The sequence below is a fragment of the Triturus cristatus genome, chromosome 7, assembly GCF_964204655.1.
Source record: "Triturus cristatus chromosome 7, aTriCri1.1, whole genome shotgun sequence".
Classification (NCBI taxonomy): Eukaryota; Metazoa; Chordata; class Amphibia; order Caudata; family Salamandridae; genus Triturus; species Triturus cristatus.
Window position 1 is genome coordinate 480,970,518 of NC_140590.1, and position 12,857 is coordinate 480,983,374.

The 12,857-nt window shown below is 42.1% G+C and overlaps 1 protein-coding gene across 2 annotated transcripts in view; it reads right to left on the reverse strand.

The window, feature by feature from the left end:
• The window catches only part of TVP23C (trans-golgi network vesicle protein 23 homolog C), an 85,574-nt gene extending 80,947 nt beyond the window's left edge, over nt 1-4,627 (reverse strand). For both annotated transcript variants that reach the window (XM_085616807.1, XM_085616808.1), the window contains exon 1: nt 4,515-4,627. In XM_085616807.1, coding sequence (XP_085472933.1) covers nt 4,515-4,565 — 51 coding nt within the window. In that variant the 5' untranslated portion in view covers nt 4,566-4,627. The remainder of the gene's footprint in view (nt 1-4,514) is intronic.
• Nucleotides 4,628-12,857: the final 8,230 nt, after the last annotated feature.

Genomic DNA, 12,857 nt, shown 5'->3' on the forward strand with positions numbered 1-12,857 from the left:
TGGTAGTTCCCTTCTCCCACATCACATCCATAGGGTACTCTCTCATGCAACTTCTCACAACATGGTACTACTCTTCAAATAACTAGGCACACAATCGTGTACTCCGCCATACAACCTGTAGTAACAGGGTACTGCACGTTCCCGAACAGAAACACAAGAGTACTACACTCGTAATTCTTGTGATGAGATACTACTCTACCCCATATCTGCAACACTTGAGCGCACACAACTCGCATGTATCTACACAACATACGGATGAGTACTACAACCTCTTCTCCTAACTACTAACTGGACTGCATATGGAGTTGAAAGCAACTTTTCACACTCTGCTCTCAAAGCAAGCAATAGGTGGATAATTTAAACTTCCAAATCTGTCTTGCAGTACTAAGCATTCAACACACCACAAACATTATCAAAAACTGTAATTCCCAAACAAACAGAGCCCTAACTCACACTTAAACATACTAAACCTGATACGCATCAAAAGCAACGTGTATGGAATACATCAAAACATAAGAATTATTACTAACATGTTTCCAACCGAATACGCTTCACACTTAGAGGGAAACAAGGCACATTTCTTAAGAGAAGTACATAAAATAATATAAACTCAATGAATACCAAATAAACCTGGAGATTAATTAACTGAATGTTATATTTTAACAGGGCAATTTTCAAATTGCATGGCAGGTGATGTTTCGACTTCCCATGACTTTAGAACACAGTATACCCTCAGACAACAGTTTAATTTCTATCTGCGATGTCCTTGGAGATAATCCTGCTTCCTTTCCAAATTCACAAGGAGGCCTCAGGTAGTCTTTCTTCAAAGTTTGCAGACCTGTCTCAATTAAACATCTGCTTACTACCTTCCATCATGATGTCAAAGTCTGTATAGCCAGCGCCTCCACTCCGACACTTGCGTCGCTCGCATGAGCAAGTTGTACTAATCCCCAAAGATGACATTGTTTTCTTCCAGCCCGACTGAATTGTGCCAGATAGGAAAGACCCCATTCATCTTTTGCCTACACTGTCACAAACATTTGACGAACGCCTCAACCACAGCGTCAGTTGGAGTCGTGACATCTCCTATGGTCAATCTGGACAGGGCACCATAAATATGTGAATGCCCACAGGACCCTCCACACAACTGTGTTGGAGAGGGTACCATATGATTTTTCAATTATGTTTACTGAGACAAAGCCTAGTCCATGCCAGTGCCTTAGTCAACTTAATTGAAAAATCATACTGCACACACACGAACACTGCTCCTTATGTCACAGCTGAATGGATTACTGCCTGATGCTCCATGAGGCATTTCACAGTTCTGCTTAGCGTAAAGGAGATTCCAGCCCCTTCCCACTGTTTCAGCAGCACTGCCCTTATTACACTGTCTTCACAGCATTGTCCTTAAGCATAGGATTATTCACTGGGACACATTTCCTCAGTTTGTAACTCCCCACAGTTTGCTCATTGTCCTTACCAGAGCTTTCTCACCCTCTTCACTGGGATTTGAGGGTAGATACAAGTCCTCCACAGTCACAAGGCCATCTTCCTTCTCACAGGCCTCCACTTCTTTTGCCAGAAATGGCTCCTAACTACCACCAATGTGTTACTGCATTTTCATGCAAGTCCTTACCAACTTAAGGCCAAACTGTTGTAGTTGGAAGGTAGGGTCTCCACACAAGAGAAGGAGTCACTCAGATAGAATGTATGTTCTTTATTTCATATTAGCCCTTATTTTAGAGCAACAGCAGATAAGTCCTGTCAGTCTTCCATCCTCCCTCCAACTGTCCGTATCTCCTGGCTGCCACTGCAGACTACACACAAACACTATTACATCATTCACTTTCAGCATTCTTAACTCCGCACTCCAGACACCAATTCAGACAGGGAATGGGTACATATACCATAACACACATGAATTTTAGCTAAAGATATACATCGGGATGGAATTATTTTTTACTTGCTTAAAACTATTGACATTTAAAATGAGAATTAGCTTTTTTGCTCCTAGCAAAATAGTTTTCCTCGCAGCTTCCAAAAGTAGTAAGTAAAATACATCCACTTTAAAATGTGTATTGGGACTTGCCACTAACACGTCAAAACTTAACTAGGAACCTTTGCTACTGAGCTAGGCAATCGTGCCTCAGTCTCTGAAACAACAATTACTCATTTCAGGAATGTAGTTATTATAGCCCGATGCCCAGAACACATTGTTTGGGGTCAAGGACAACAAGTTTTCATACTTATTTTGTCCTTGTGACCAGTAAGCACATCCCTCTGCAGCACAAACTCTGTCTGGCAATTTATAGTACCACATTATGGAACGACCTTATCTGCAGTTAAGGTAATATTTGGGTCCATATGTTAATGCTGTTCGAACTTGTGTTTATGGTTCATTAATGCCAAGCCTTCATTATTAGGGTGATCACTCTAAGAAAATGTTATAAGCTTGGACTGACACTGACAGAGGTTCCAGTATAAAAAATGTGTACACATGTTTACAAAGTTTAACAATACGAGGCTGCGTAAAATGTTCACAGAAGGCTCTATGATTAGATGCAAATATTTGCAGAAGCTTGAAAGAAAGATTGATTTTTATTTGCTTTCCAAATAAAATGTTCACACAAAAAAATGCAACTAGGACAAAACGTTCTGCTAAACTGCTGTGAAACTTTAAGTACCGTTTCTTTGAAGCATCATTTAGTAAAATGTGTTCATGCATGCCAATACTTTAAAAAAATATTCAAAATGGAAAATCAGTGTAACCAGTTTGGACAAGATTGTAGGAAGCATAAAAATAAACAAGTACTGGAAAAGTCAATAGGTCGGACATTGGTGGTCAGCCTTTTGGTTTTGTCAATGCGCGTCTTGTTTTGACATCATTTTTGTACAACTTTATTATTGTGGGAGCTGCAGGGCCCTTACAATTATAACAAAAATTGGCAAAAATATTTTTGGTGTCAAAAAGCCCACATAGCCACAGTAGTTCCTGGCACTGAACAAAACTACTTTTTGTGCTGATATGCTCCTTGTAAAAGAGCAGAATGCTGTAACTCATAATGAAGCCAGACAATAAAAACAAAAAAGGTCTTTGTTAACGCCAGATCTAATTAGGGACCCAATTCTTAAATAAAGTCTCAAAGTGCACCCATAGTATATGTCCTTGCATTAGTGCTGATTTACGGCTTTCATGAATTCACCAGAATTTACAGAAGCCAGGTAATCTTACTTCTAGAAATTATTTATGAACTACATTTTAGCATAAGCAAATATGCTTGTGTAGATTTACTCTTTTGAAAATCTGTTAAGAGTTTGCAAGTTATTTTTCCCTCCAACCACTTTTTCCCCCCCAACCCTGGAAAGAGATTTACCTCTGCCCTTGTCAGGAGTAAATTTCCAGCCTTTCGCAGTATGGGAAATGATTAAAGAGCTGATGAAATTCCCTAAAACAGGCAAGTTACCAGGTTTGCACATACTCAAAAGGGCATTGCAACCCTGAAACTATTGCTCACCACTACCTCCAGCCCCAATATGTAGCTCTGCAGAAAAGTGGCAAAATAATGGAATTTCTAGTATTCAAACCCTACTATAGAGTGAGCCCTGGCATAACCAAACAGGCTATTATCAAAACTTTTAGGTAATGAGATTGCTGCCATAATTAGTCGGCATACTACATGGCACTAAAGGAACAAGTGGATTTTTTTTTACAGGACAAGTAGATTTAAGAAGCAACCTGTCCCATGGACAAATAAGTATTTTACTGAATTCCATACCCGTCATTTGATAACTAACCGACCTAGAACCCGAAGAATACACTTAAAAATGTAGCGACAAATAATATAGCAGAAAACATTTTCAGCCACTGTAACTAGCCAGGTTATTGTTCGTTAAATTTGGAGCAAGACTGCAAGAAGTGTGAATGCCACATTCATAAATTACCATCTGACTAACTAACTAACTGTCAACTTGGAATGTTCACACTTGAACATTCCACAGGTGGAATGAACCACGGCTGGTGAAGGGAGGAGAATCTGAAGACAATGGTAAGATGAATATAACATACAGGGATGAATCAATACAGTTGCTCCAAGTTCAGAACATGAGTTATACTATGTGAGAATGTTGTCTCGTTTTGCTAATGTAACAAGTGGGGAACTCAAGGATCAATTCGGGCGTTCCAGCAGTACGGCATTACAGAAGTTACCCTAACTCTCAATAGCGCCTCATTTTGAATCTACGACCTTTATTTAAAGTGCAGTTTTCTGTAGTGATACTGAATGCGGTTTGCCCAGTGCATTGAACGCCAATAAACTGTTAACTATTATCATTTGTATGACAGAGGACCGCATATACAACTTTGACAGACTCAAAACTATTAAATTCTAACTTGCAAGGACTTTAAGGACGTTGCGTCAATCAAACGAAGCTATTACTACTCAGGCTGGGGTACTACACTTCAATAAAGAGACCACCTATTTATTCCCAAAGCCCCTCAGCTCTAACCCACTTACTTGGCGCTGCAACATCGCGATGGAGTCGCACGTCACTTCTGCTCCACGCATTCACTTCCGGCTTTTCCCCTTGTCAACTCGAGCAGCTCCGGCATAATAGAAATAGAAAAAAGACAAGCACCGCTACGACCTATTCTCTGTTACGTTAGTAAACTCTTTTTGTATGAACCCGCATTTTTAACAGGGTCAAATACCTATTCAAGAAGGCTGCGTGAAATAGCTCCCTTTATGATGTATACTACGACTGCTAGAATTGATCACTAAAATTATAACAAAGAGGATTATGTTTAAGGATGGTCCTAAAAAAAATTATTGCAAGCATGACTAAAACAGTATTATGATACTATGCATGTAAAATGTAAGAAGGCAGTCTCTGTTTGCCACAATTATTAACACATGATAAAACGTGTATATTGAAGAGAAACGCATTGATCACGGTATACATTTTGACATTTAAATATGGCCGCTTCAAAATATTAGCAGGCTCAACCTGTCTCTGTCGCTATAAAATGCCTTGTGAAAATTATCGCCAACCTTATAATGATTGTCATCGTAATTGCATTTATATAGCGCTAACTACCCCTGACGAGGCGTCGAAGCGCTTTTTCGGTGGGTAGCACGCTACTACGGGACTCATAGAGGATTAGTGTTGAATTAGTATAGTGAAACATGCAAGTACATTTTAAGAGGTGGATAGGTTAGTTATTTGGATTCGGAAGGATAGCAGCAGGATAGAAGAGGAAAAATAGGTTTGTATTTATGTAGCACTTGTTACCCCTGATGCGGGGTTGAAGCACGCTACTCCAGAAACCCATAAAGGATTAGTGGTGAATTAGTATGGTGAAATATGAAAGTAATTTGAGTTGTGGATATAGTCAGTTATTTGGAATGAGAAGGACAGCGGAGGGATAGAAGGGGAAGAAAGGTTTGCATTCATATAGCACCTGTTACCCCTGATGGGTGTTTAAGCCCTTTTCTGGCGAGTAGCACGCTACTCCAGACCCCATAAAGGATTAGTGTTGAAAATTAGTATAGTTAAATAAGAAGTAAATTGAGTGGTGGATATGTTATTCAGTTATTTGGATAGAGAAGGGTAGGTGGCGGGATAGAAGAGGGAAAGAGGTTTGTATTTATATAGCGCTTGCTACCCCTGTTGGGGTTTTGAAGCGCTTTTTTGGCGAGTAGCACGCTACTCTGGAACCCATAAGGATTAGTGTTGAATTAGTAAGGTGAAACATGAAATTAATTTGAGTGGTGGATCTGTCAGTCAGTTATTTGGATTGAGAAGGGTTAGGGAGGGGTAGAAAAGAGAAAAAGGTTTGCATTTATATAGCGCTTGTAACCCTGATGGGGTGTTGAAACGCTTTATTGACGAGTAGCATGCTACTCTTGAACCCATAAAGGATTAGTGGTGAATTAGTATAGTGGAATGTGGAATTTGAGAAGTGAACATGTTAGTCTGTTATTTTGATTGAAAAGGATAGTGGAGGGATAAAAGAGTGAAGGATTTGTTTTTTAGGGTGGTTTTTCTTGAGGTCATAGGAGTAGGACGAGGCTTTTGGATGAGTAAAAAGGGTTTTTGGAGGGGAAGACTCAGAGGGAAGAGTTTAGAAAGGTTTGTTTGGGGGATCAGTATAGTAAAAGAGGTGTCAGATGATGCAAGGAGGGGTAGAGTAGGAGAGAATCTAGAAAGGGTTATTTTGGGGTTCATAGTAGTGGTTATGGGGTTTGGGATACATGAGAGCGTGGATGTAGAGGATATATTGATGGATGTATAGGGTGAGAGACAGGGTAGTGCATTATTTTATACAAAACAATACACAAAGATTGGTACATATCTATAGTGAAAATAAATGGTTATATACAGAGGGATATGCTGTAAAGTTCTGTTTGCGTATGGTACTTATGTGGGGATGAGCCAATTCTTGAGTAGTTTCCTGAAGATAAAGTGGTTGTCGGTAGATCTTATGTTGGGGGAAAAGAGTTCCATAGTTTGGCTGCTTGAACAGAGAAGGATGTGCCACCCATGGTTTTTAGGTCTCACCTGACCCAGCGCATGCACTGGTCTGGCGAGACTTTTTGTGAGGGCTTAAAAAAATGCTGCCATGGCCGGCCTAGAGCTACAGTGCATGTGCACAGGCGCGCACGTACGAGCAGAGGCTTTCTTCCTCATGCTCATTAAGCGCATCGCTCGCCGCGCTTGATCGCGAACGCGATCACTTTCACTTTCGCGGCCGCGCGTTTACGGCCAATGCTTGTTAACATTGTGGGCTGCCTGGGAGCCCCAGGGTCGCCACAGCCCCACCAATACCCCTGCTAGCACCTACCCAGGGTGCGGTGGGAGTCTGCATTGATCTCACCCTGCTTTACTAGTAGGGTTCTCATTTTCCTTCATGTTCTTGGGCACGCTTGTTTCCTAACCAACGTTACTATAACTACACTTCACTGCAGGAACCTCAACATAAAATAAAAATAGAGACTACACTCGGATAGTGCGTGTCTCGGTGCAAATGTAGTCTCAAACGACTTCTCTCAGTTACACGCCTTCCTCATCCTTTATAGGTGCCAAAAACACTACCCAGCACTTTTCAGCCATTCTCACTTTTACTGCCATTTCTTGCATTTTAGGAAAGGGTGTAAATGGTGGCATTGATAATACCTCTCTTGGATGTCAGCTGCAATAGATTGTTTGGCTTAGTTTACACTTGCTCACTCTCACCCTGCTCATTCTTCTGGCCATTGTTACTTGCCTCACCTAATAGTCACTGAGCCCAACTGTAAAACCTCAGAAAGTCACTCCAAATATTGCAGCTCATCTTAAATTCTTTACCGTAAGGTTTATTAATAAAAAAAAGCATTCAACCAGCTGCCACCACTTACTATGCCATCGCGTTTATTAATGTCAAGCTATCCTCTTCTGCAGTCTTCAACATTGTTCAGGGACTTATCCATCCCTCGATTAGCAGTTGTCTGTTCAGCCCTATATTGCTCTCAGTCGACATTTTTTCGTTTCAAAATAGTTAACATTCCCTCATTTTCATTTCTGCACCTTAAGTCTAAAGGTATTTCTCTTTGTATTCTCGGACTGTCCCTCATAAACCTCAGTTGGAATGCACTCCTCCAACTACAGACAAACAAATCCTTACTCTCTTTTTCTACAATTAAATCATGCCGCCTTAGATGATTCACGGTGCTGTTTCGAGAGGTTTGTTTTCTTCTTGAGTCTATCCCTTGCGCCGGGAAACCCATTGCGGGTAGCTGTTGCGCGTTATAAGTTTAAATAAATAAATAAAAATAAATAAATTAACTTCTGGATACTTGCTCTGCGCATATTTTCACTGAAGTTTCCAATTTCATCAAGTTTTCAATAACATTTCTATATTACTTTGGGCACCATTACTTCGGTATATAAGCGGGCCCTAATGATACATTCTTAAAATGTTGGCATGCGCCTCAACTCGGACTAAATTTACCCTTATTTTACTCTTGTCCCTGCAATCTAAGGTCCTGGAAAGGCATTCAACATGCAACTTTCTGGTTACATTCATTCAAATAATCTTCTTAATCAGGTCGAATCTGGTTTTGGGTATTGTTAGCAGTGTTGGTCGGCCCAATGGGATAGTAAATCAGGACAGCATAACAGCTGTGGTCCTGATAGATCTCTCTGCAGCATTAAACACTGCATAACATCCCAAAGCTTAAATCGGTTAGCTGTACTAGCCAAGCATATAACTGGTTGAAATATTTGTGGTCGCAATCAGGGAGTTAATCTTTCCAATTTTCCTGCTATTAAGTTTATCACTTCGATTTTCCCAACCCTCCACATTGAGCCAAGCTCTTTTTAAAAAAAATAATTTCACCCCATTTACGGATACCATGTGATCCGATGGCTTGCCCCGCATGGCTTTGGCGAATAATCAGATTGTTATCATAAAGACAATCTGGACAGGCACAATTTCACTTCCATGCCAGTCTATCGGATCTAGCGAGATGAAAGCAAACAAATTTGCTTTAGGTGAACTCTGCAAAATGTAGATTAAGATTACTGCAAGCTCTCCTTCCATATGGTCTTTCCTGTAGTGGCTCTCCTTTCCATCCTAACTGTGGCGACCATCTGAGGTCGGTTCTCCTCAGACTCCTCCCACTTGCATCAAAAACACTGCCTTTTATTTTGACTAGAGTCTTTAACCACTAAAAAAAAGTGTCTTTTTGCTGACTTTCAGTACGCAAATGCTTTACAAAAAATAATTCCATTGCTAACCTCTTACTGAAAAACAATAGTGCAAGCTATTGCCTTTCTCAGCCGACTGTACCTCTGAATATCGACCCCCAGAATATAGTGATATACAAATATAGAGGACAGAATTTTGAGGGGTAAAATATCGAAAGGTAAGTGCATAAGAGAAGTATAAATGTACTATTTATAACTCCACAGACACAAGACGAAAGATGTAACACATAGGTAAGGTATAGAAGATCTAGACTTGCTTACCACCTGTCCTAATTTTTGGGGGATATTTTGTCTTTGAGATGGCTCCCAATTCCTTGTGGCCGACTAATTCCAAGTTGGTATGTCGACCAAGGATTCAGAAACCCCAGGTTGGCAGGTGCGCTTTTTTTTATTTGGCTACTAAATACTGGAACCTTTTCCCTTCTTTTCATAGGTATGACGAGTTCCTAGTCCACGTGGGTTTGATTACTTTGTTTTTTGCTTACTTGCCTTAATTTCTCATGTCATTGAGCTTTGTCAATCTGAGCCCCAAGATGTCCGTTGAGACAATCAAATGTTTTATAAATTCCAATCAATAATTCAAAGAGAACACCAAGAGTAAGGACCTGAACTGTGTCATGTCCTTATAATCATCACGCCTTACCACATGTTTGCCACCTTTCGTTAGCTCAGACATCAGGCAAAGGGATATAAATTTGAGCACGGTGAGAGTATCTAAGGGGTAGGTTAAGATGGGCTGCAACTGCAACCACATGTCTGTCATTACCAATGTGCCTAATATAGATTGACAAACTAAATAAAGTGGAAGAAATCCTTCATGTAGACTACGTTTTAGATACTTAACCCGACCGCAACTCTTTGCGATGCCCACACAATGTTGTAGACTGCTTACCTCTTCAGCAATTCAATGTTGTAAATATTGTAGAGCAAGGAGTCCAATATGCTGTGTACAGGCTGGGCTAATGTGGTACCTGTACATAGAACTACTGATAACAGGAAATTTAGCTTCATAACATTAACTTTTTTGATGAAGCATTGCATTCTGGGAATTGTAGTCTTAGGCACAATCGAACCAACAAAAGTGATGATTATTAAAAGGAAAACCAGGGTGTGGTAAATGAGTGACAAGGACTCAACTGGTAATTCAGCAGTGACTCAAAACTACTAAATGTAAAGTGTGCACACTCCGTTGCTCACTTTTCTTCAAGCTATTAATAACTACGAACAAAGACCGTAGCTCACATTTCTTCAAATTATTAAGCACTGCGAACCAAGACAGGCTATGCAGATGTATTCTAGACACGCATGCACGACACTTAAATGCTTCACCCAACCCCCACCCTATAGTGCTTTCCCACCCTCCACCCTCATGTTGGTTCAAAACCTCCAAACCCCACAAGCTGTTTTTGTTTTTAGGTCTTGCCTGGCGAACGCAGCGTGAAAGCGCTGTTGCCAGCGAGATCTATTGTTGCTGACTTGCCTCGGAAGTGGGACAGGAGATGGGCACGCACAGGGGATTGGAGCTTGTGTACGCGCACGTTCAGTCACGCGGTGTGCATATCTCCTGTCCCCCTTCCGTACTCGCAAGCCTCATGCAGCATCACTTTCAGGCGTTACTTTCACTTTCCCTTCCCCCGTCGGCTCCACGGAGACAGCTTTTCAAATTGGTCTCTGTAATATGAAGACCATAACTCAGTGCCTACAAGTCTTAAGTACTCCCAGGAGATTCTTGTACCTACATGTTAAACATATACAAAGCACGCGTCAATGTCTGCTGAAAGTGTCAAACGTAACAGGGGTCAATGACCGAGGCTATGGTAGCCTCCCGTTGCAGGCCCGTCAACGTACACCGAAGGTAGTGCTCCTCTCCGGCAATCACAGCACACCTTGGCATCATTCGCAAGTACCCACAACACCCCTGATCAGCAGCATCACCTCTGGTGTTCTTACCTCCGAGTCCTCTTCAAACCGCGGCAGGGGTGGAAACTCAAGCTTCATATTCTCCATGTCCCCGAGCCTAGCTGGTGCGCAGGGTGGAAGAAAGGCGTCTGGGTTCGGCGGAGCGGTTATGACGGTAATACAGGTGACAGCTCCCCGTGATCCAGCGCAAGAGCAGCTAGCAATTCCAACTCAGCTGCCATGTGTCCCCGCCTTGGGCGCCCTGGCGGCCCCCTCCCTGGGCCGCACGAGCTGCACAGCACCCATTCCAGTACGGCGAACTCTGCAGGCGCCACCACTGGCCACGAGCCGCAGGCCACGCCGATGTGCACGCTCACAGCGCGCCTACAACGCGTGCATGGCGCTCCCCCACTTTCCCTTGTTCATTTATTTTTACTGTTTTCCGCAGTGGCACTGTTGCCCCATCCTCCGTTCCACCCAATGTTGCTACCCCCCAATCCGGTTCCTGTCCCCCACACAACACAAAGCGCTTAATGCTATGATTTCTATTTCTCTGTCCACCGTCGTCTCTCCACTGCTCACGTTGTGACAGATACATTTCTAAATTTATTTTAATGTTTTCCGGTGTGGTACTGTTGGCTCATCCCCACTCCGTGTTGCTCCCTCCTCCCCAATCCACTCTCTGCCCCCCCAAACAACATAAAGCGCTTTCGCGGTATTATTTCTATTTTCTTTACATATACCTAACCATCTCAATTCGATACACATAAAAAATAAAATATAATTAGTAATTTCAAAAGGTGTGTGCATACGGCATTGCGCACAGCTGCAAAATGATGTGGCTCGGCGGGCGCGTCACAATTAAAAAAAATTATTTATAAAAATATGCTGCACATTGTTACCAACCGATACTGCACAGCATTAGCAAACAAGCATTTGCAATGCAATAGGTCTCGCCTTTGCGAGGCTTTGAGCTACTGGCATTGTAAATCACAAACCTTTTATGTATGTGTTGGTTTTGAAAACATAAATAAAAGGCATTGTCTTTGACAATGCCAATAGCTTAAAATTTTGCAAATGCGAGACCTATTGCATTGCAAATGCTTGTTTTTCTTGTATCGTGGTATTTTGAGGCGAGATGCCCCTTTAGAGCGGAGGTTCCTTTGTTGAATGTGTTTGGTGATTTTATTCCGGATGAAGAGCAGTACCATTCCATGTATTGCTTTGTGGGTGATACAAAGCAGCTTGAATATGGATCTACTGGCAACTGGTAACCAATGCAGGGCTTTCAAGGCCGGTGAGATGTGGTCTCGCGGTTTGATATGCAAGAGTAGTCTGGCAGCCGAGTTAAGAATCCGTTGTAGTCTTTTCATGGTTGTTAAAGGTGATCCGTGGTAGAGGCTATTGGCATAATCGAGTTTGAACGGAACAAGGGAGATAGTAGCTTGGACCTTGTGTGGAAATCCCAATTGAGGAAAAATTAGTTGCAGCGTTTTTATAGTGACAAAGCTTGATCTTGCTAGTTTGTCCACTTGGGCATTCATCGACAGCTTGGAGTCCATGGTCCTTCCGAGGTTTCTTATTTCCTTCAATTAGGCGGTGATCGCAGTTTATCAGGCCAGGCGGCAAGCATGTCATAATGTTTCCAATCGCCACACGTTAGTATTTCCGTTTTGGGAGTATTCAATTTGAGATGACTCCAAGTCGTCCACTGATCCACGGCTCTGAGACAACTGAAGATTGGGGATTTTCCAATGTCTTTGGGGCATTCCAGTTGAAGGAGTATTTGTGTGTCATCTGCATAGTCATAGCACGTGAGGTGAAATTGATTGATCAGTACCGGTAATGACTTCATGTAGATGTTGAAAAACATGGGTGAGATGATAGAGCCTTGAGGGACCCCTGCTTTTGTGGAGTATGGCTTGGACGAGAAAGGTAGGGTATGAATGACATTAGTTCTGTTTCGAAGGAAGACGCGATCCAGTCTAGGGCAGTTCCCTCTATGCCGGCTTCATAGAGTCTTTGCTTCAGAGTGTCATGGTCAACCGTGTCAAAGGCAGCCGAGAGGTCCAAGTGAAGTAACGCAGCAACCCTGTTGCGGTCTACTGTATTCTTCAGGTCATCCCAGATGGCACGGAGGGCAGATTCAGTGCCTCTTCCTGGACGGAATCCTGTTTCGAAGTCTGAAAGTATGTCATTCTCTTCAATGAATT